This window comes from Petromyzon marinus, unplaced genomic scaffold (genome assembly GCF_048934315.1).
Source record: "Petromyzon marinus isolate PM22_M1 ecotype Great Lakes invasive population unplaced genomic scaffold, UKy_Petmar_22M1.pri1.0 PM_G_Scaffold_56, whole genome shotgun sequence".
NCBI classification, from domain to species: Eukaryota; Metazoa; Chordata; class Hyperoartia; order Petromyzontiformes; family Petromyzontidae; genus Petromyzon; species Petromyzon marinus.
The window spans coordinates 208,346-232,212 of NW_027423009.1; the positions used below are offsets into that span (position 1 = coordinate 208,346).

Genomic DNA, 23,867 nt, shown 5'->3' on the forward strand with positions numbered 1-23,867 from the left:
TGCAGTGGTTAGTGTGGGGAGTGGTGGTGCAGTGGTTAGGTCACTGTGTAGTAGTGTGGGGGTGGTTGTGCAGTGGTTAGGTCACTGTGTGTAGTAGTGTGGGGAGTGGTGGTGCAGTGGTTAGGTCACTGTGTAGTAGTGTGGGGAGTGGTGGTGCAGTGGTTTGGTCACTGTGTGTAGTGGTGTGGGGAGTGGTGGTGCAGTGGTTAGGTCACTGTGTGTAGTGGTGTGGGGAGTGGTGGTGCAGTGGTTAGATCACTGTGTGTAGTAGTGTGGGGAGTGGTGGTGCAGTGGTTAGGTCACTGTGGGGAGTGGTGTGGGGAGTGGTGGTGCAGTGGTTAGGTCACTGTGTGGGGAGTGGTGGTGCAGTGGTTAGGACACTGTGTGTAGTAGTGTGGGGAGTGGTGGTGCAGTGGTTAGGTCACTGTGGGGAGTGGTGTAGGGAGTGGTGGTGCAGTGGTTAGGTCACTGTGTGGGGAGTGATGGTGCAGTGGTTAGGTCACTGTGTGTAGTGATGTGGGGAGTGGTGGTGCAGTGGTTAGGTCACTGTGTGTAGTTGTGTGGGGATTGGTGGTGGAGTGGTTAGTTCACTGTGTGGGGAGTGGTGGTGCAGTGGTTAGTGTGGGGAGTGGTGGTGCAGTGGTTAGGTCACTGTGTGTAGTAGTGTGGGGAGTGGTGGTGGTGGAACAAGGCAACACCCGCGGGGTTGACGGATCACGGCTCGACCCCCGTCTGGACGACCCCTTCTAGGCGCGCCCTCGTCGCTGGCGCTCGCCTGGCCGCCCGCGGCCGTGGAGACGCAGCAGCAGCAGCGCCGCCACCGTCGCTGCTTCTCCTTCAGCCGCTACGGCGACGCGGAGGAGGAGGAGGAGGCGGTGGGGGGGTGGTCGGCGGCCGCAGGCACCGTGGTTTGTGACGGTGTCGGCGGCGGTGGCGGCGAGGAGGGGGAGGAGGGGGAGGAGGAGGGGGAGAGTCGTCGCGGGTTCTGCTACGCGGCGTGGCGCAACGTGTCAGGCGACATCCTGCTGGAGCGTCAGGGCTGCTGGGTCCACGACTGCCGTGGAAGGTGAGGAGGCAGACCGGTCAGACCAGCACACAGCAGCCCCCTCCTCCTCCCCACCATCTCCTCCCCCCCACCTCCTCCCCACCATCTCCCCCCCTCCTCCTCCTCCTCCCCACCATCTCCTCACCTCCATCTCCTCCTCCCACCCACCACCTCCTCCTCCCCCCCCAACCTCCTGCTCCCTCCTCCCCCTCTCGGTTTCCCACTGTGGCCAGGAGCAAGTGCGTGGAGTCCAGTAGCAACCCGTTCGTCTACTTCTGCTGCTGTGACAGGGACCTCTGTAACATCGACTTCGCCCTACGGCCCAGGGCCCACGGTCAGTTTCGAGCCGGGAGAGACGCTGGAGATGGTTCGTGAGGCCGGGAGAGTTGATGCCATTCAAGCTCTCTCTCTCTCTCGCTCTCTCTCTCGCTCTCTCTCTCTCGCTCTCTCTCTCGCTCTCTCTCTCGCTCTCTCTCTCTTTTTTTACGATCAGAGGAAACAAGAAGATGCTCAGTGTAGTCGGCACTTTGCTCCGTTCATCATTTCGTTTTTTTTGTTTTGTTTTAATGCTTTGCTTTATGTAACCCCCCCCCCCCCTTTTAAATGAAAGACCCAACAATATATATTTTTTTCTTCTCTCCTTTCCCCTTCCCTCTCTCTCTACCCCCCTCTCTGTCCCCCCCTATCTCTATACCCCCCTCTCTGCCTCTCCTCTCTCTCTACCCCCCTCTCTGCCCCCCCTCTCTCTCTGCCCTCTCTCTTCCTACTCCATTTGGCTTTCTCTCGCGCTCTCTCTCTTTTCTTTATAACTACGTCAAGTGCTGCATCTGCACGCAGCCCTTCCCACAGTCAAACGGCCTCCGACGGGTAGCTTAGATCTGCATACAGAGCTCTCCGTCATCTGCCACCGAGCTCACGGCCTCCTCCAGCGCCCACTGCTCCTTGAAGGCCGGCGCGGCGTGGGTCAGCCGCGCGTGGCGGAACTCCAGCCACACCCTGGCTCCGACCAGAGTGCGGAAGATGCCCAGGCTGCTGGCTGGACGTTGCCCCTCCGGGGCCACCTTCCTCGCCCTGTATATGGCGAGCTTGGCGTAGCCGAAGAGCACGTTGACCAGCCCCTGAAGATGTTGGGGTCCGTCGCCCTTCGGGTATCCAAAGATGAGGACCGTCGGGGAGAAGTGGAGGCTGAACCTTAGGAGGATGTTTCTCAGGACCTTGAACAACGAGTCCAGGCTCTTGCACTCCACGTATTGGTGCGCCACCGTCTCCACTTTACCGCAGAACCGGCACTCCGGGGACGTGTCGGTGAAGCGCACCAGGGAGGGGTTGGTGGTGACGGTGCCATGGGCGATGCTCCAGCTGAGGTCGCCGATGCGGTTGTATGTCGGTCTGCAGTAGAGTTGCCTCCAGCGAGGCCTCTCCGGAGAGACGCAGGGCAGGGCTTTCCTCCAGGCATGGTCCTTGTGGCTCCTCAGGGTGTCCTGTTGGTGGAACCGGACCATGTAGGAGTAGAGCACCTTCCTCTTTACATTTGCGAAGGCCACCTCCGGTAGGTCTTCTAGCCGGCACAGGTTGTGATCCGCCTGCTTTTGTCGGCATTGGCAATGCAGTGGCACGAGTGAGAGCTCCGGTGGAGGGGGATCGAGAGGGGCCTCGTCATCCCCAACGCCGATGGGGGGCGTTCTCCCCGCTGCCGCTGAGAAGGCCCCCTTGGCTTCGGCCAGGATCCGGGCAGCCACCCGGAGCGACTGCAGCCCTGTCTTTGCGGCCACGTCTGCTGGTCCGAGCCACCGGCCTCGTGTTTCAGGCTCCACCAGATCTCCCATCCTGGTGAGCCGCGCGTTGGCGAGGCGCCTCTCCATGCCAGGGGTGGTGGTGGTGGATGGCAGCTTTGTCTGTGGGTTCCTGAGGATCGGTTCGAAGACCAGATCCTCGGCCGATCGCGGTTGGTTCAGCCTCCTGACGGCGAGGGAGCTCCATGTCTGCAGGACGCTTCTGTAGAAGGGTGGCAGCTGTCCCAGTGGGAGGCCCTGCAGGTCCATGTAGAATAGTTTGTTGGAGCACTGCAGACCCCCCAGCTGTTTCAGGAGGCAGGAGGCCGTGACGCTCCAGGCCGGTGCAGGGGCGGCGTGCAGGAACTTTTGCCCTGCCTGCAGTCGGAAGGTGGCCAGCTGACTCAGCACGCACTCTCCACTCTCTCTCTCTCCACTCTCTCTCCACTCTCTCCACTCTCTCTCTCCACTCTCTCTCCACTCTCTCTCTCCACTCTCTCTCTCTCCACTCTCTCTCTCTCCACTCTCTCTCCACCCTCTCTCTCTCTCCACTCTCTCTCTCCACTCTCTCTCTCCACTCTCTCGGCCGAGCCTTTGCCACTTTTGGTTCTGAGTGTCGCACGCTTGGGATCCGCCTTGCCCTCCACTGCGGTTCTGTGTGTGACCGACGACGTGTGTGGAGAGCTGAAGGGTAGCGGTTAGTGCTACGCTGCACCACGATCCTGGCGACCCAAGTTCGATTCCCACTCACATCCAACACCGGTGACGATTATCTGAACTGGTCCAGGGCCTCCCCTAGGTCGACTCCGCCTCAAATGAGTACCTGGTGCGGTGTGTAGTAAACATCGCCACTAGGGAGACAGGCGGTCGGGCGTGGTGTTGGCCACCCACCCCCTCGTGTACCGTGCCGGCCTTATAGGAGCTCGCTAACAGCACTTGCCCCTACAGTCTGTTAAGGCTAGACGGGGGATCTTTGTCTGTGCGCGGCACGGTGAGTGTGTGCAGCGAGTGTCTCTGCTGGGCGTATCAGAAGGCAACGAAAATAAGGACAACTTGGCAGTCACACAGACACAGTGACACACACGCAGAGACACAGACACACACGCAGAGACACAGACACACACGCAGAGACAGACACACACGCAGAGACACATAGACACACAGAGACACATAGACACAGACACACGTAGAGACATAGACACACACGCAACCACAGACACACACGCAGAGACAGACACACAGACACACAGAGACACACACACGCAGAGACATACACGCAGAGACAGACACACATGCAGAGACACAGACACACACCGATACAGACACACACAGACACACGCCGAGACAGACAACAACAACAATAACCGCCATTCGCCACTAAGTGGCGGTGACGTCACCACAATGCTTGTGCCAGGCTAGGTGCACTTTGAGGCCACGTGAAGTGTCGAACGCCCGCTGGCAGGAGGTCACGGGGCAGACCCAGGTGCCACGGGTCGACTGACTGAGATGACTGGCTGATGCACCACCTGTGCCTCCTACTGTGCCAACCTGCTGTGCTTTAGCCACCCGGCGCTCCGCTCGTTTTTCTGAGCATCGCTCCTCCACCCTCCGTTGTTGTTGGAGGGCGACTGCCTCCAACTGCCCAGTAGCATCCTTCACGAGCCTCCTCCACAGAGGCCGATCTTGACACCGCTGGTACCAGTCATCGGCAAGTTCACTCAGCTCCACGTCCTCCTGTACCACATCACTCCATCTCTTCTCTAGCCCGTGCCGCGACCACCTAGCCCCCTCAATCCGGCCGAACAAAAGCTGTTTCAGCATGCAGTGGCTGGGCATGCGGGCTACATGACCCAGCCATCGCAGCCTTGCCCGCCGGAGGAGCTCACTGATGGGACCTTGCCCAGATCTTTCAAGGATTTGTGAGCTCACACAATCCAGTCTGGTTAAACCCAGGATGGATCGTAGGCAGGCCAGCCTAAATGTTTCTAACCGGCGAAGATGTTCCATTAGGGGGGTCCACGTTTCGCAAGCGTAGAGAAGGGAGGGAATGACCGTGGCCAAGAAGACATGAAACTTAGTGCGGAGTGACAGACCAGGTAGCTTCCACACCGCGTTACGCAACCGATGAAAAGATATTGCCGCTCGACTGATTCGGAGTGAGACCTCTGCTGTTAAACTGGAGCCAGTCATAAGCACACTGCCCAGGTATGGGAAACTCTCCACTCTCTCCACAACTGCCCCATCACCGATTGGGAGTTGTGGGGGTGGAGTGTCCGATGGTACAAAATACCCAGGCAGGTGCTTAGTTTTGGTGGGGCTGATGGTAAGGCCCCACCTCTTAGTGGCACGCTCCAGTCTCAGTAGCAGCGTCTCCAACTCCTCCTCTGACTGAGCAGCTATTACCAAATCATCAGCATACATAACGTGGTTGAGCAATAGGGAGCCATCCCTTGACCGCACCCGTGCATCGATCAGCCTCCCATTATATCTGTACCATATGGAGATTCCCCCGGTACAGCTATTGAAGGCTTCACGAAATACGTGGTCAAAATAGATGTTAAATAATGTGGGAGCCAGAGGACATCCCTGTCACACCCCAAGGTGTACAGGGAATGGCTCTGACTCCCGGCCACGTAGTTTTACCCGGGCCCGCTCACCATCATGAAGGTCCTTAATGATCGTGAGCAGAGGGTCAGGTACTCCAAAAGCACAAAGAACAACCCAGAGCCCAGGCCTACTGATGGTATCATTGGCCTTGACCAGGTCAATAAAGCAGAGAGTTAAACACACACTGACACACACACTGACACACACACACTCAGACACACACTGACACACATACACACTGACACACACACCATGATACACACACTGACTGGAGGAGGTGGAACGTGGTCAACACATCTACGCCTGAAACATTTTAGAAAGAAGCGGAGAATACGGAACAACCCACCTGTTGTCCATTTCGATTTTCGCGGTGCCTCTAATCTTCAGTCTTGCTGTGTATCCACCGTCTGCTGGAGCTCGCCTTCTATAGCGAGAATATCCAACATCTCCAGTTTGTGTGTCTTTAATAAATTGTCTCGGATATTTCTTGCTGCTCTCTATGTCCTATATACATGCTGCTGCATTGACATTAAGGTTTCCGCATGGCCCATGAATCATATTTGCGGTCACTACTGCAAACAGATTTTGGGTCTTCCTCTGGATTTGGAAACTCGGCAGATATAACATCGATTTGGATTGGATGATTTTTTTCTTTCAGCCAGATTAAAATATGAGCGTGGGGAAGTCATCTACATGATTAGACCTCCTTTGCCGGTACCAAAATATAATAATAGGGTTTTTCCCCTTTTATCTGGCAACAAAACTTAAACCTTTTTACAAGGATTCATGTTACAGCATTAACCACAATACCTGCAGTCAAAATGCAAACAAAACACACGCACTATGATAATATATGTGGCATTGTCCTTGAAACCGATTGGTCCACACCAAGGGACGGCTTTCTTGAGAGCCTCGACCCAATTGGTGCTCGACCAGAGGACGCCAAAAGGTTTCAGTTTTGTTGCCAGAAAAAAAGGGGAAACCCCTATGATGTGGAAGTCCTCGCTTCTGCCACTCAGTTGAGTACATCCAGCATCTTGTTTCTCCAAAAAACACGACTCTCAGTGAATGCTCTCGATGAATTTAACTTGCTTTTGTCTGAACACCCTGGCTGTGAAGTCGTATTGACGGCTGGGTGTTTGGCCGAATGAAAGTTATTATTTTTTTGTTTTATCTCAGGCCAAGTTGGATTACATGTAAAGGTAATAAATAAGTCGGGACAGCCATACGCTCGAACGTATGACATGGCACCTTGAGCATATTCGTGCATGCGTCTAGGGCTTCCTGTGAACGTAGCAGACACCTGGATGCTACAAGGGGGGGGGATGATGTAGCGCCATTGTTGGGCTGTATGCGTATTACCACGGGAGCTGACCTGTAATAGCGGACGAGCGTCAACAGGGGGTGGTGTACAGACTAGGTGTGACGAACAGGGCCCCCATACCCCAAGAGGGGGGCTGGGGGATTTCCAGGGCCCCCTAGAGAGTCCCAGAAGACTTGGCCAGGGATGGAGAGACCCTGGAACGGGGATAAAAGCCGGACCCCTGAGCGGGTTTGGCGGTCCTCGTCCACCAGAAGATCTGAAGAAGACTCTGAGCGCTGCCCTGAGAACCTGAAGACCCTGAAGCGAAGAGCCCAGTTACCCTGGCTAGGGTCGGGTTCAGACATAACCAGTGTTGGGTTAGCGCTAGAACCAGAGTAAGGGCACCGTAGTGTGGAGGGACTGCCTCCTGAGGTTATCGGCTGTGAGGGGTCGTCACCCCTCTGTGTTGTGGTTCCCTTGTTGAATAAACGTGTTGCCTCTAGCGAATCGTCTCGCCTCGTCTTGGACCCACTGCACGTGTCACCTGTGGTAATGTCGCGAAAAATTAGCGGCGTGCAAAAGTGAAAGATGTTAACGAAGTAAAAATAAATGTTGATTTAAAGCTTTCGTGACTGCGAGGAATTCATGTTCTTGGTTCTTTCGGTAAAGTCACCACCACGTAGAAGGGAAACAATAAAATAATAAAAATATAAAACAATAAAATTCTCACGACGTTTCAACTGCAACACGAGCAATCGTCGTCAGGTGTGAAATCCACAACAAGAATTTTTTTAAAAAGTGGTGGGTTTTTTTAACGTTAGCACCACGGAGAGCGATTTGGTAGTTTGTTCAGAAGGACGAGTCCATCTATGTTCGGAATAGAGGAGGGGGGAGACGAAAATAATGTATGCTGTCTGAAAGCCACCGTAAGCGTGAACAATCAATTAAGACCCGAAATGGTTTATCAAATCTTTCCAATGATTGCTAAGCCAGAATCCATCTTCCCGGTTGAAATTGTCTCTGTGTATATGTGGATAGCCTCATGAACGAATCTCTCATGGTAGCCAGATGGCTTACAAAGAACCTCTGTCTTGGAGAAGTCAATGTCATGTGAGCCTACTGAATTATAACAGTGATCTGCCACGGCTGAGGTGTTGGTCCTACCGTGTTTAAGGTCTGCTTTGTGTTCACGAATGCGGTCCGAGACATGTCGTTTGGTTTCTCCAATGTAACTACTACCACAGAGGCAACTTAGTTTATAGACACCAGGGTACTGTATGTCCGGAATCACATCTTTTACAGACGGAACCAGATCACGGATTTTATGTAATGTGTTGAATCGGACCTGGATCTTGTGTTTATTCAAGATTTTGGAGATCTTTTTTGTGATCCCCGCAATGTAGGGCAAAGTGATGGTTTTGAAAGGCTCCTCAAGAGGGTCCTTCTTCACGGTTGGAGTGATAGCTTTGCGGATTGTAGTCGGAGTAACCATTAGCCTTAAGAGCGTGGTGTACGTGCTTGAGTTCACTGGCTATGTGTTCCTGGTCGGATATGCATTGGGCTCTATGGTGCAGAGTCTTGATGAGGGAATTCTTCTGGGATGGATGGTGGTGGGAATCCGGTTTCAGGTAAGCATCCGTATGGGTAGCTTTCCCATAGACGGAGTGGCTCATTGAACCATCAATTTTTTTTACCAATTCCACTTTACAGTAAAATTGTAGACACGGCACAATATATATTTCTGAATCTTTATTTTTACCAACATTCATAATAAAGGTTTGTGGGTTAGATTGCGTTTATTTATGTGTTGTAACCCTCCACCACCCGACACGGCCAATCAGCCAAAAAAAAGTGTCACGTTGACAAAAGACAAATAATTCACTACTTTAGCCCACCGGTGTGTTGAAGAGTTAATCCACATTTACAGTTTGAGTACGACGTTTCGCTGGTAAATACATCCAGCATCATCAAGCAATTCGCCAGAATGGTAAAGCCCTCGCTTGCTCCCGGTTTTTATATAGAGCAGCAGGGAGACGTCATCACTTAACTCATATCAGGTGCAGTGATTAGAGGCGGAGGGGGGGGGGTATTGTAATTATATAATCGATTAGTAATCAGTCATTGGTTATGATTAGTAATGAGTTGTACATTAGTTATTCTTTAAATGTAATGTGTATTATTTAATAATACGCTTCCAGGCCGCACTAAGCCGGTAGCTGTCAGAGCGATTAAAGTTATTCTTGTTCCTCTCAATTTCAATGGATTCTCTAATTAGTCTTTGCCAGTAATAATTAGTTTTACACACCACTGCAACATTGTCAAAATCAATTGAGTGTCCTTGTTGACAAGCATGTTCTGCCACTGCCGACAGTTGTGTTTGAGATAATTTAATATTTCTCTGATGTTCTTTTAGTCTTACGCTGATGTTACGTCCCGTCTGCCCAATGTAGCAGCTGCCACATGAACAATTAATCCGATATACACCTTCTGTTGATAGTTTAGGTAATGCATCTTTAGTGCAAGATACTAGTTTTAGAATTTTGTGTACTGTACCAAATCTTACTGTAATGTTTTGCTTTTGCAGAACACGGGCTAATTTGTCAGTTACTCCTGAGATATATGGAATTTTTATTGTTTTAACAATCTGGTCGCTTTCAGTAGTATTGCTTTGCGATCGTGATTTGGCATTCAGTGCTCTGTTAATTTGAGCATTATTGTAGCCATTCTGTCGTAGTGCGTCTTTAACGTGTTTAATCTCTCTCACTAGACTCTCACCATCTGACACTGTTTTGGCCCGATGTACGAGCGTCTTGATAAGAGAGGATTTTTGAGCTAGATGATGATGTGATTCTGCATTCAGATAGGCATCAGTGTGCGTTTGCTTTCTGTAAATGCTGTGTGTTATTTTACCGTTTAGGCCATGTCCAAGCAAAATATCTAGGAATGGGAGTGTGTTATTCACCTCCATTTCCATGGTGAACTGGATGGCCGGGTTTTGTGCATTGAGATGATTTAGAAAATCATTAAGTGTATCTTTACCATGTGGCCAGACAACCAAAGTGTCATCCACATACCTAAACCAAAAGGATGGTTTTAATGTGCTCGAGGCAAGTGCTCTTATTTCAAAGTTTTCCATGTACAAATTTGCTATAGCAGGGGATAAAGGAGAACCCATTGCTGCTCCTTCCTTTTGTTTAAAGAAATCCCCTCTCCATACGAAGTAAGTGTTATTTAAACAATGGCCAGCAAGTTTCGGAATATCTTTTTGTAAACCGGTATTCTTTACTAGTGTATCAAGTAATTTAAGCGATTCGTCCACTGGAACCTTAGTGAATAGAGAAATCACATCAAAACTTACCAGAATATCATCAGGAGTAAGTTTAATATCTTTAATCACATTCACAAGATGTTCTGAATTTTTTATGAATGAAGATGTCTTACCGATGTAGGGCTGTATTTGTTTGGTTATATATTTTGCTAATTGATATATGGCAGAGCCAATTGTACTATGGGTCGTAATGGGATGCCGATTTTATGAATCTTTGGTAGCCCATAGAGTCTAGGTGGTTTTGAGGCCCTTGGCTTAATTAGGTATTGCTCATTTTTAGGGATTAATGAATTTGCAATTATTGCAGTGGTCTTACGTTCTAAAGTATTAGTTGGATCTCGTTTAATTTTAATGTAGGTACTTTCCTCTAGTAAATTTCTTATTTTATTATCATAATCGGCTCGTGACATCACTACAGTAGTGCGGCCTTTATCAACTGTTAGGATTTGGATATCCTTATTTACACGCAGCTCTCTTAAGGCTTTTGCCTCGTTAGAGCTAATATTTACTTTTGGAACTTTGCTATTCTCAATTATTTTAGCAACCTCATGTCTAGTCATCTCTGCCTCATTATGTGGAAGGAGTCTAACTGCTGATTCTACCTCAGCAATTATCTCATCCACTGGAATTGTGCGTGGGGTAACGGCAAAGTTAAGGCCTTTAGAAAGGATAGAGACCATGTCACCGGTTAATACAGTGTTGGTCAAGTTCAGTACAGTTTTGTTTTTACATTTTTGGTTTTCAGTAGGGATTTGTTTATTATGTAGTCTAGAAAATTTATTAATTTGGTTAGTTTGTGTTAGTTTAAACACATTATCAGCCGATTGTTGTGTTATCGATTATATTCCAATAATGCATAGACACACTATTGCTTATATCTAAGTGTAACTGCTTTAGCGATTCCGAAATGTAAGATAATTCACTCCTATTGTGCTGTATTCTATTAATAATAATTCGCTAGCTTTGTGTAGTATTTGGTTAGCTTTAGAAGACTTTATGTGATGTGTTATTTTAACTGCGTTTGGTATTACCTTTGAATCTCTGCACCTTTTGAGGAACGCCAGTGAAGATATCAATTTCATCCGCTTAATGCGAAGCTTCTCCAATTTTCTGGTTTTAAGAAAAGTATCCTCCCCATAGAGGTTAGTCAGTTTAACACGTAGGCTTTCGCGACCAATATTATTCATAATAAAGGTTTGTGGGTTAGATTGCGTTTATTTATAAATGTGTCGTAACCCTCCACCACCCGACACGGCCAATCAGCCAAAAAAAAGTGTCACGTTGACAAAAGACAAATAATTCACTACTTTAGCCCACCGGTGTGTTGAAGAGTTAATCCACATTTACAGTTTGAGTACGACGTTTCGCTGGTAAATACATCCAGCATCATCAAGCAATTCGCCAGAATGGTAAAGCCCTCGCTTGCTCCCGGTTTTTATATAGAGCAGCAGGGTGACGTCATCACTTAACTCATATCAGGTGCAGTGATTAGAGGCGGAGGGGGGGGGGTGTCTTGTAATTATATAATCGATTAGTAATCAGTCATTGGTTATGATTAGTAATGAGTTGTAGATTAGTAATTCTTTAAATGTAATGTGTATTATTTAATAATACGCTTCCAGGCCGCACTAAGCCGGTAGCTGTCAGAGCGATTAAAGTTATTCTTGTTCCTCTCAATTTCAATGGATTCTCTAATTAGTCTTTGCCAGTAATAATTAGTTTTACACACCACTGCAACATTGTCAAAATCAATTGAGTGTCCTTGTTGACAAGCATGTTCTGCCACTGCCGACAGTTGTGTTTGAGATAATTTAATATTTCTCTGATGTTCTTTTAGTCTTACGCTGATGTTACGTCCCGTCTGCCCAATGTAGCAGCTGCCACATGAACAATTAATCCGATATACACCTTCTGTTGATAGTTTAGGTAATGCATCTTTAGTGCAAGATACTAGTTTTTGAATTTTGTGTACTGTACCAAATCTTACTGTAATGTTTTGCTTTTGCAGAACACGGGCTAATTTGTCAGTTACTCCTGAGATATATGGAATTTTTATTGTTTTAACAATCTGGTCGCTTTCAGTAGTATTGCTTTGCGATCGTGATTTGGCATTCAGTGCTCTGTTAATTTGAGCATTATTGTAGCCATTCTGTCGTAGTGCGTCTTTAACGTGTTTAATCTCTCTCACTAGACTCTCACCATATGACACTGTTTTGGCCCGATGTACGAGCGTCTTGATAAGAGAGGATTTTTGAGCTGGATGATGATGTGATTCTGCATTCAGATAGGCATCAGTGTGCATTTGCTTTCTGTAAACGCTGTGTGTTATTTTACCGTTTAGGCCATGTCCAAGCAAAATATCTAGGAATGGGAGTGTGTTATTCACCTCCATTTCCATGGTGAACTGGATGGCCGGGTTTTGTGCATTGAGATGATTTAGAAAATCATTAAGTGTATCTTTACCATGTGGCCAGACAACCAAAGTGTCATCCACATACCTAAACCAAAAGGATGGTTTTAATGTGCTCGAGGCAAGTGCACTTATTTCAAAGTTTTCCATGTACAAATTTGCTATAGCAGGGGATAAAGGAGAACCCATTGCTGCTCCTTCCTTTTGTTTAAAGAAATCCCCTCTCCATAAGAAGTAAGTGTTATTTAAACAATGGCCAGCAAGTTTCGGAATATCTTTTTGTAATATCTTTTTGTAAAAAATATTCTCCCATAAGGCAAAATTCTGAAATATTGGATTTTTTACAAAGCCTTGTGAATTCACGTTGTATCTGAACAAGTTCAATTTGTGCAAATATTTTTTTTCAAACGTATAAATAAAAAAGACATTGCTTACAAATATCAGCTCTATGTTTTCAAGTAAATACATTTTGGGTAGTGAATAAATTATAGACTAAATAAGCTACACATGACGAATTGTAGGCAATTATATTTATAATCAAAGACATTTTTAAACAATCACGTGGTCCCTGTAGTCGCCGTTAGAGACAAAATCTGCTTGAAACGGTTCATCAACATATATGAATACATTGATTCGAATAAGCAGAGTTAATTTCCTATTTATGGCATGCCGGTTATGTGTCAACATCACCTTATAAAAGAATAACATTTAAAATACGCACAGACAAGTATTCATTCGTAATTATTGGCAGGCATATGAACAAAATTGAATTACTGCAGTGAAATATACTGCATCAGGTTACATCGTATTAACAAGCTATTTTAAAAATACGCACCGCCTGCTTAACAGTGTATGTACAACGTACTATTGTAGTGTCATTCAAAACGAGTAGGCCGTTGCATGTTGGCGTCTGGGTCAAAATGTAGCAAATTATAAACATTACCTACAAATAATAGATCACGGAGTTTAGATCGCAACACAAGCAATCGTCATCAGGTGGGACAACCACAGCAGCAAGAAGACAACTGCTGAAGTAGGCGCCTACTTCAGCGTCTTCTTTTTGTTGTGGTTGTCCCACCTGATGATGATTGCTTGTGTTCTGATCTAAACGCCGTGATCTGATGTTTCTACCCACGTGATGACTTTACCGAAATAACGAGAGAGCGTGGATTCCTGCAGTCACAAAAGCTTCGAATCAAGATTGCCTACAAACTACACAACTGAGATGACGCATCAATCATCGCCCCCTACTGACAGGCTCTTGTCCACATGCAGGCCGGTGCAGGGCCACCACCTTGTGCCACACAGGGGCAGCTGCTACTTGGGGATGCTCTTCGAGTGTTTCAGACGAGATACAAAACTCCGAGTTGCCGAGGCGATTAAGCGAGCAAAGCGTAAAAGCAATTATCATGAGAACATCGTGAATGCTTGGGAGCTTATTGTCTCTCGCTCCTGGTGAGAGATTGACCCAACCCACAGGTCCACAAAAACTGGCCGCTCTTACTCTGCAGGTTGAACCTAGGAGCTGAGTGTTCAACTTCACATTCTTGTCATTAAAGGCCTGTGACAAAGGTGCATCTATTGGAGCGACATCTTCTCTGGCTTACACATCTACCGGGTCTCCACTTGACTTTGTATTGTCTTGGAGGAAGTCCACCCACACCTCCACTTCCACAAACTGCTGGGAGTTGCCTCGCTCTGCCTCACAGTCAGAATTCTCCTCCTGCTTCACGTTGCCTCCATCGATGTGAAGGTCCCATTTTGGAGTTGAATCTTCATCTTCACATTTCACCTTCAGTTCTTCCCTCTTCACCATCACTTCTTCATATTTCACCTTCACTTCTTCGCTCTTCACCATCACTTCTTCACATTTCACCTTCACTTCTTCGCTCTTCACCATCACTTCTTCCCTCTTCACCATCACCTCTTCATATTTCACCTCGATACCTTTAAAAGTGTCCAAGCTGTTATTTTCTTCCGGTTCGTGTTTCATGAGGGATGGGCTTATTGCGGCACTTTGACTTTCACAAGCTGATTTCAGACTCCACTCCTTGTGGATCTTCTGATGCTTTTGTGTTTTCTGGTGTACTTGAAGATGTTGTTGCTGTGCAAACGCTATCCCGCACGGAGTGCACCTGAAGGGTTTCTCTCCCGTGTGTGTTCTCTGGTGTACTTGAAGATATAATGAATCTGCAAACGCCTTCCCACACACACTGCACTTGAAAGATTTCTCTCCTGTGTGAGTTCTCTGGTGTTCTACAAGAAGAGATGAACGTGCAAACGCCTTCACGCACACACTGCACTTGAAGGGTTTCTCTCCCGTGTGTGTTCTCTGGTGTATTACAAGAGCAGATGAATATGCAAACACCTTTCCACACACACTGCACTTGAAGGGTTTCTCTCCCGTGTGTGTTCTCTGGTGTGCTACAAGAGTAGATGACTGTGCAAACCCCTTCCCACACACACTGCACTTGAAGGGTTTCTCTCCTGTGTGAGTTCTCTGGTGTTCTACAAGAAGAGATGAACGTGCAAACGCCTTCACGCACACAGTGCACTTGAAGGGTTTCTCTCCCGTGTGTGTTCTCTGGTGTATTACAAGAGTAGATGAATGTGCAAACGCCTTCCCACACACACTGCACTTGAAGGGTTTCTCTCCCGTGTGTGTTCTCTGGTGTTCTACAAGAAGAGATGAACGTGCAAACGCCTTCACGCACACACTGCACTTGAAGGGTTTCTCTCCCGTGTGAGTTCTCTGGTGTTCTACAAGAGCAGATGAACGTGCAAATGCCTTCCCACACACACTGCACTTGAAGGGTTTCTCTCCTGTGTGAGTTCTCTCGTGCTGTGTGAAATCTCCAGTACGATCCGTGCTGTATGCACACCGGTCGCATTGGAGCCTTGTCCTACCGAGCTGCGCTGAGCGTATTTGCTCCATCAGACCAATTCTGCGGAGGAAGCGTCAGAGGAAGCGTCAGCTGCAGACAGAAAAAAATAATATCCACACCATCACACGTCAGTATCGAGGCACAGAGGAATGCATATATAGTCACATGTGACTTACACGTCTATATTCATATATTCATGATATAGTAAAAACGTTTCCCAAATTCATCACAGGGCTGTTATGGCACACAATGAGAGGGCAAATGGTTATAAATATGCCTGGAAGCCCTCGTATCTTCAAAATGAATGTTAACCCAAAACTCCAAGCACACAATTTCGGCGGTCTGGCTACAAAAGGAATATTTACGAGAGCTAAATTCAGCTGACATAGCAAAGGGTGTTGAAAACAATACTATTTGTGTTAGGCAGAAATTCATAAATTAATGTTCAATCGCAACTTAGAGGTGTGAATCCAGGCTCAGATGTCCTTGAATGCTGGGATGAACAGTTCCGACATCAGCTGAATGTGTGTGCTGTGTAAACTTCCTGTTTCCATTATTATAAAGAGTTCCAGAGGAAAACAAAAGTAAACTATTGTTACGCAATAACCTCCGTGTTCAACAGAGTTAATAGACGTTACTGCAAACACAAACTGTACAGTCACTGGGTAAACAGGCGGTGGCGTGTCTAGAATCATGCCTGGCCACCTTCATCTGCTCGGCATCAATGCTTTCTCACTCCACCAAGCAATTAATCGAGGATCAATGAACATATCCGAGGCTAACTGGAGTTTGCGCGTCTCTCTCCGTGGTGAGATGTTAACTACCTCACCTGGTGTACAGGAAGTCGTGGGTTCGATCCCGATCCTGACGCCTGCTGTATATTTGGAGTTTGCGCGTCTCTCCGCTGAGCGTCTTTGACCGATAGACATTGACACACGTATTCTTGTTGATTTTGGTAAAGTTACGTAGATAGAAAATAACAATAACAGATAATACAATTACATTAAATAAAGACTACTTGTGTTGCAATCAAAACGACGTGAGTTGTTTTTCTTTATTTGGAATTATTCATTTATTTTATTGTTATATTTAATTTTCTATCTACGTGACTTTACCGAAAGAACCAAGAATATTAATTCCTGCAGTCACCAAAGTTTTAAGTCAAAACATTCACACACGTTGACAAAGCCTCACCTTGTGTTGTTGTGGGCAGGTCGCTTCTGATAACAAGAGCGGTATAGCAGCTCAAGCGGGCTTGGCCTGCTAACAAAAGAAAATAAAAACTGCATGAATATTTACAATAACACAAAGTTACAAAGTGGTGAGCCGGGTGAAGACAAATTAAACTTAAGTGAGATAATTAAAGTGAATGCAATCAGGCGAGGGCAGGAGGCAAGGCCCCGCGTGGCAAGGCCCCGCGTTGTAAAGTTCCAACCTGGACATCGATTCCCATGCTCGCTGCTACTCAACTGACATCCCTACGAGAAAGAGGCTCTACCTTGGTAAACAACAACAACAACCACCACCACCACAACCACCACCACCACCACCACAACGATGAGAATTTCTCACCTCGGATTTCAGTGCAAGCGCGCACACGGCAGCTTCCTGTTACCTCGCGACAGCAGGAAGTAGTATGACGTCACTTTCCTCCCACGAGCGGCTCTGTTACTGAATAAATTATATTCTTAGTTTTTTCGGTAAAGTAAAAAAAAACTAAGAATATGAATTACTGCAGTCACGAAAGCTTTAAATGAATAAATTATGTTTATGAGGCCGGCCCATATGTCGAGGGATGGGGGCGTGGGCGCTGAACCCGTCGCAATAAACTCGCGACGGCTTTAACGGACACATTATGTTAATGAGCTACCAGTCACTGGGCGTAGCTTTGCCCAAATAAGGATTGCCACTGGAACGATATCGGCAGTGACCCATGCGGAAGTGACGTCACGCTCAAGAGCGCGGTGGACGGAAGAGGGATGAATACCTTGGTGACATGACGTCACTAGCGAGGTAAACCTCCCCCTGGCGTTTGACGCCGATGAGGTATGCAGAGTGGTGACGTCACAGAGTTGGAGATTAAGTTGATTTAGATTCATTTTCCATTGCTCCCACCCTTGGGTGTGTGAGCTCAGCAACAACGTGGACATTATTGTGTATACACTGTGTGTGTGTACACTGTGTGTACGTATATACACTGTGTGGACATACACTGTGTATACACTGTGTGTGTACACTGTGTGTGTGTACACTATGTGTATACACTGTGTGTGACAGTCACTGCGTGTCGCTGTGTGTGTCACTGTGTGTATACACTGCGTGTGTATACACTGTGTGTGTGTACACTGTGTGTGTACACTGCGTGTGTACACTGTGTGTGTCACTGTATGTCACTGTGTGTGTATATACAGTGTGTGTACCCTGTGTGTGTACACTGTGTATACACTGTATGTGTGTACACTGTGTGTGTACACTGTGTCACTGTATGTCACTGTGTGTATATACAGTGTGTGTACACTGTGTGTATACACTGTGTGTGTACACTGTGTGCATGTGTACAGTGTGTGTACACTGTGTCACTGTGTGTGTGTACACTGTGTGTGTACACTGTGTGTGTACACTGTGTGTGTGTACACTGTTTGTGTCCGAACCCCCGGCAAGGCCATCTACTTAATGACGAGAGAAAATTCACACGAAATGTCCTTTTCAATGAAGTATTCCAGATGTAAATTGATACAAGCTTTTAATGAATAAATAAAATCATCTAGTTCAACACAATTCAAAGATGCTTCATTTTAAAACTTCAAAACGGAGCATGGGGTACTTGCGTGAATGCATCCTTCGTGTGCAAATGTTGTGACTTTCCTGGCCTGAAGGCCGTCAATGTGTTGGACCCTTATTGGTGCACAGCGTCTCAACAACAGCAGTGGGGTTTTCTAGCACCACTCACCCCCATCACCCTGTTAGACTCCCCAGTAAAAATTGTAGAGTCCTTCCGCTTCCTGGGCACTATTCTCTCCCGGGACCTCAAGTGGGAATTGAACATCAGCTCCCTCACCAAGAAAGCTCAACAGAGGATGTACTTTCTACGGCAGCTGAAGAAATTCAACCTGCCAAAGACAATGATGGTGCAATTCTATACAGCGATCATTGAATCCATCCTCACCTCCTCCATAACCGTCTGGTACGCTGCTGCCACTGCCAAGGACAAGAGCAGACTGCAGCGTATCATCCACACTGCTGAGAAGGTAATTGCCTGCAATCTACCGACCCTCGAGGACCTGCACACGACAAGGTCTATGAGGCGAGCGAGGAAGATTATGGCCGATTTCTCCCACCCTGGACACTCTCTGTTTCAGCTACTCCCCTCCGGCAGAAGGCTTCGGTCCATCAGGACCAAAACCTCACGCCATAAAAACAGTTTCTTCCCATCTGCTGCTGGCCTGTTAAACAAGGCCAAGGGCTAACACTGTTTTTAACATTTGATCTACATAACGACACGTTGCTGATATTAACTATGTTTCCCTATTTGTATTTTTTAATTATATCTTAAAGCTATTTTATATTCGATATTTATTTAATTTTATATACTTCAGCCCCTTAGTGTTAGACTTTTAACCCTTATTATAGTAAGACTTGTTTAAAACTTATTTAAGATTTTAGATTCCTATATGTTGAATGTATGCACCATCCTGCCAAAGTAAATTCCGTGTCGGTGTGAACTTACATGGCGAATAAAACCCTTTCTGATTCTGATTCTGATTCAACCGATGGTTACGAACATCCAGACGTGAATCAGCAAGGTGCATTTCTAGTCCTAGTTAGAAAAACTATACGTCAACACGTAAGACAAAACTACAATACGTGTTGTAGAGAATGTACCTCCTCCTATCCGTGTAACTTTCAAGTGGTATGCCTTGTAACTGATGAATGATCCGAGCGTGCTCCCTGTTTCAAAGACGATGAGTTGCTCCAGAGGCCGACGCTTCGTGAAACACAAAAGTACCCTTTGAACTGTATCACAAGAACAACGGGTCTCACCCGAGTTCTCTGTACAGGTTACTTCCAAACACACATACACACTTTGTCCTAACATCACTTATTCAATGTTTGAGCCTCAGACAAAATGTTACATGCACGCGCACAATCAGACAAGTATTCATTCTAAATCATTGACGGGCATATTAACAACATTGAATTACTGCAGCAAAATTGACTGCATCACGTTATATCGTATTAACAAGAAGTTATTTTACAAATACGCACCGCCTGCTTAACAGTGTATGTACAACGTACTATTGTTGCGTCATTCAAAACGAGTAGGCCGTTGCATGCTGGCGCCTGGGTCAAAATGTAGCAAATTCTAAACATTACGCTACAAATAATAGATCACGGCGTTTTGATGGCAACACAAGCAATCGTCATCAGGTGGGACAAGCACAGCAGCAAGAAGAAGAAACTGCTGGAGTAGGCGCCTACTACTTCAGCAGTTTCTCTTGCTGTGGTTGTCCCACCTGATGACGACTGCTTGTGTTGTGATCTAAACGCCGTGGTCTGTTATGTTTCTACCCACGTGGTGACTTTACCGAAATAACTCAACAGTGTGGATTCCTGCAGTCACGAAAGCTTCGAATCAAGATTGCCTACAAACTACACAACTGAGATGATGCATCATCGCCCCCTACTGACAGGCTCTTGTCCACATGCAGGCTGGTGCAGGGCCACCACCTTGTGCCACACAGGGGCAGCTGCTACTTGGGGATGCTCTACGAGTGTTTCAGACGAGGTACGACACAAAACTCCGAGTTGCTGAGGCGATTAAGCAAGCACTGTGTAAATGCAATTATTATAACATAGTGAATGCTTGGGAGCTTATTGTCTCTCGCTCCTGGTTAAAGATCTACCCAACCCACAGGTCCACAAAGACTGGCCGCCCTTACTCTGCAGGTTGAACCTAGCAACTGAGTGTCCAACTTCACATTCTTGTCATTGAAGGCCTTTGACAAAGGTGCATCTATTGGAGCGACATCATCTCAAGCTTACACATCTACCGGGTCTCCACTTGACTTTGTATTGTCTCGGAGGAAGTCCACCCACACCTCCACTTCCACAAACTGCTGGGAGTTGCCTCGCTCTGCCTCACAGTCAGAATTCTCCTACTGCTTCACGTTGCCTCCATCGATGTGAAGGTCCCATTTTGGAGTTGAATCTTCATCTTCACATTTTACCTTCACTTCTTCGCTCTTCACCATCACTTCTTCCCTCTTCACCATCACTTCTTCACATTTCACCATCACCTCTTCACATTTCACCTCGATACCTTTAAAAGTGTCCAAGCTGGGATTTTCTTCTGGTTCGTGTTTCATGAGGGATGGGCTCATTGCGGCACTTTGACATTCACAAGCTGATTTCAGACTGCACTCCTTGTGGATCTTCTGATGCTTCTGTGTTCTCTGGTGTACTTGAAGATTTGATGAATGTGCAAATGTCTCCCCACACACACTGCACTTGAAGGGTTTCTCTCCCGTGTGTGTTCTCTGGTGTACTTGAAGATTTGATGAATGTGCAAATGCCTTCCCGCACACACTGCACTTGAAGGGTTTCTCTCCCGTGTGTGTACTCTGGTGTGTTTTAAGAGCAGATGAATCTGAAAATGTCTTCCCACACACAGTGCACCTGCAGGGTTTCTCTCCCGTGTGTGTTCTCTGGTGTGTTTTAAGAGTAGATGAATCTGAAAATGCCTTCCCACACACAGTGCACTTGAAGGGTTTCTCTCCGGTGTGTGTTCTCTGGTGTTTCTTAAGAGTAGATAAATTTGAAAATGTCTTCCCACACACACTGCACCTGAAGGGTTTCTCTCCCGTGTGTGTTCTCTGGTGTGTTTTAAGAGTAGATAAATCTGAAAATGTCTTCCCACACACACTGCACCTGAAGGGTTTCTCTCCCGTGTGTGTTCTCTGGTGTGTTTTAAGAGCAGATGACCATGAAAATGCCTTCCCACACATAGTGCACTTGAAGGGTTTCTCTCCTGTGTGTGTTCTCTGGTGGGTCTCAAGAACTGATGGCCATGCAAATGCCTTGTCACACACAGTGCACTTGAAGGGTTTCTCTCCTGTGCGAGTTCTCTGGTGCTGTGTCAAATTTCCAGTCCGATCCATGCTGTATGCACGCTGGTCGCATTGTTGACTTATCGTACCGAGCTGCTGTGCTGAGTGCCTTTGCTCCATCAGACCAGCGTCAACTGCAGACAGAAAATAAGAATATCCACACTATCTACACGTCAGTATCGAGCCATGGAGGAATGAATATATACAGTCACACGTGACTTACACGTCTATATTCATTCATGTATTCACGACTAGCTGTACTACCCGGCTTCGCCCGGGACTTGGATCCACCACGTCCGGCCGCCTTTGTCTCCCCAGTGGCGATGTTCACACCACAGCAGTTACTCGTTTGAGGCTGAGTCGACCTAGGGGAGGCCCAGGACCGGTTCAAACAATTATCACCGGTGGTGGCCGTGAGCGGGAATCGAACTCGGGTCGCCGGGTTCGTTGCGCAGCGTAGCGCTAACCGCTACACTACAATGCGTTACGCTTACACACACACACACAGATACACACAAACACACACACAGACACACACACAGACACACACACACAGAAACACACACATACAGATACACACACAGACACACACACATACAGACACACACACAGACACACACAGACACACACACAGACAACGCTAACCGCTACACTACAATGCGTTACGCTTCCACGTGCGAGGGTCACGTGACAGATTTGACGTCACAGCTCACTTGCCGTGCAAAAAATCTATACATTATTGAGCTCCCCTCCCCCCCTAAAAAAAACACAAAAGTGTATTTGTATAATGTTTGTACGCTGTACAGTCTGGAAAGTACCCACATGGCAAATTTCCAGTTTGTTGCATGTCGGGAAGTACGCTAAACATTTTGAACAGACAACACAATCACAACTTTGCCTTTTATATATTTGGAGATGCAGTGAAAAACTTTCCCAAATTCATCACGCGGTTTCAGTTTTTTGATTTTCAGTTTGATTTATTTTGGTTATAGTCCCGTGAGCCATTCGGCTCTTGAATCGGGTGCAACCACAACTAGCAACAAAACAAAATCACGACCAAGAAAAACATCTTACAGTGACTATGTGACTGTGCAAACAGCACTGTCATGGCACGCAATGAGAGGGCAAATGTCATAAATATTCCTGTAAGCCCTCGCATCTTCAACATTAATGTTGCCATAGAAACGTTGTGGGGTTTTTTGCTTGTTAAAAAAGAAAAATTGTTATTTTAATTTTATTTTCTATCTACGTGACTTTACCGAAAGAACCAAGAATATTAATTCCTGCAGTCACCAAAGTTTTAAGTCAAAACATTCACACACGTTGACAAAGCCTCACCTTGTGTTGTTGTGGGCAGGTCGCTTCTGATAACAAGAGCGGTATAGCAGCTCAAGCGGGCTTGGCCTGCTAACAAAAGAAAATAAAAACTGCGTGAATATTTACAATAAAACAAAGTTACAAAGTGGCGAGCCGGGTGAAGACAAATTAAACTTAAGCGAGATAATTAAAGTAAACGCAATCAGGCGAGGGCAGGAGGCAAGGCCCCGCGTGGCTAGGCCCCGCGTTGTAAAGTTCCAACCTGGACATCGATTCCCATGCTCGCTGCTACTCAACTGACATCCCTACGAGAGAGAGGCTCTACCTTGGTAAACAACAACCACCACAACCACTACAATCGCAATGAGAATTTCTCACCTCGGATTTCAGTGCAGGAAGCGATATCTTCCTGTTGCCTCGTGACGTCACGCGGCAGCAGGTGACATGACGTCACTTATGGGGAACGAGACATGCTCCTCCCACAATGAGCTGCTCCGTAAATAAATTAGAGTATGATTAAATTATGTTAATGTGCCATTCGATATATTGTAGGTGCTGAACCCGTCGCAATAAATTCGCGACGGCTTCAAAGAAAACATTATGTTAATGAGCCGCCAGTCACTGGGCGTAGCTTTGCCCAAATAAGGATTGCCACTGGACCGATAACGGCAGTGACCCAAGCGGAGGTGACGTCACGCTCAAGAGCGTGGTGGACGGGGGAATACCTTGGTGACATGACGTCACTAGCTAGGTACACCTCCCCCTGGCGTTTCACGCCGATTAAGTAATGCAGGGTGGTGACGTCACAGAGCGGGATTGGAGTTTAAGTTGATTTAGATTAATTTTCCATTGCTCCCTCCCTTGGGTGCGTGAGCTCAGCAACAACAACGTGGGCATTATTGTGTATACTCTGTGTGTGTGTACACTGTGTGTGTGTGTACACTGTGTGTGCATACACTGTGTCTGTGTATAGTGTGTGTGTGTACTGTGTGTGTGTACACTGTGTGTGTGTACACCGTGTGTGTGTACACTGTGTGTACACTGTGTATACACTGTGTGTGTTTACACTATGTGTGTACACTGTGTGTGTGTG

At 46.9% G+C, this 23,867-nt stretch overlaps 1 protein-coding gene across 1 annotated transcript; it reads right to left on the minus strand.

Annotated features, from left to right (window-relative positions):
• Positions 1 to 1,380: 1,380 nt before the first annotated feature.
• On the minus strand, positions 1,381 to 16,259 carry LOC142918182 (uncharacterized). The gene is made up of 3 exons (XM_076062308.1): positions 16,180 to 16,259; positions 14,413 to 15,410; positions 1,381 to 1,403 (listed from the first exon to the last, which is right to left on the minus strand). The coding sequence occupies exons 2-3, from the start codon at positions 15,398 to 15,400 to the stop codon at positions 1,381 to 1,383; spliced, it is 1,011 nt and encodes a 336-aa protein (XP_075918423.1). The 5' UTR covers positions 15,401 to 15,410; positions 16,180 to 16,259.
• Between the last annotated feature and the right edge of the window lie 7,608 nt (positions 16,260 to 23,867).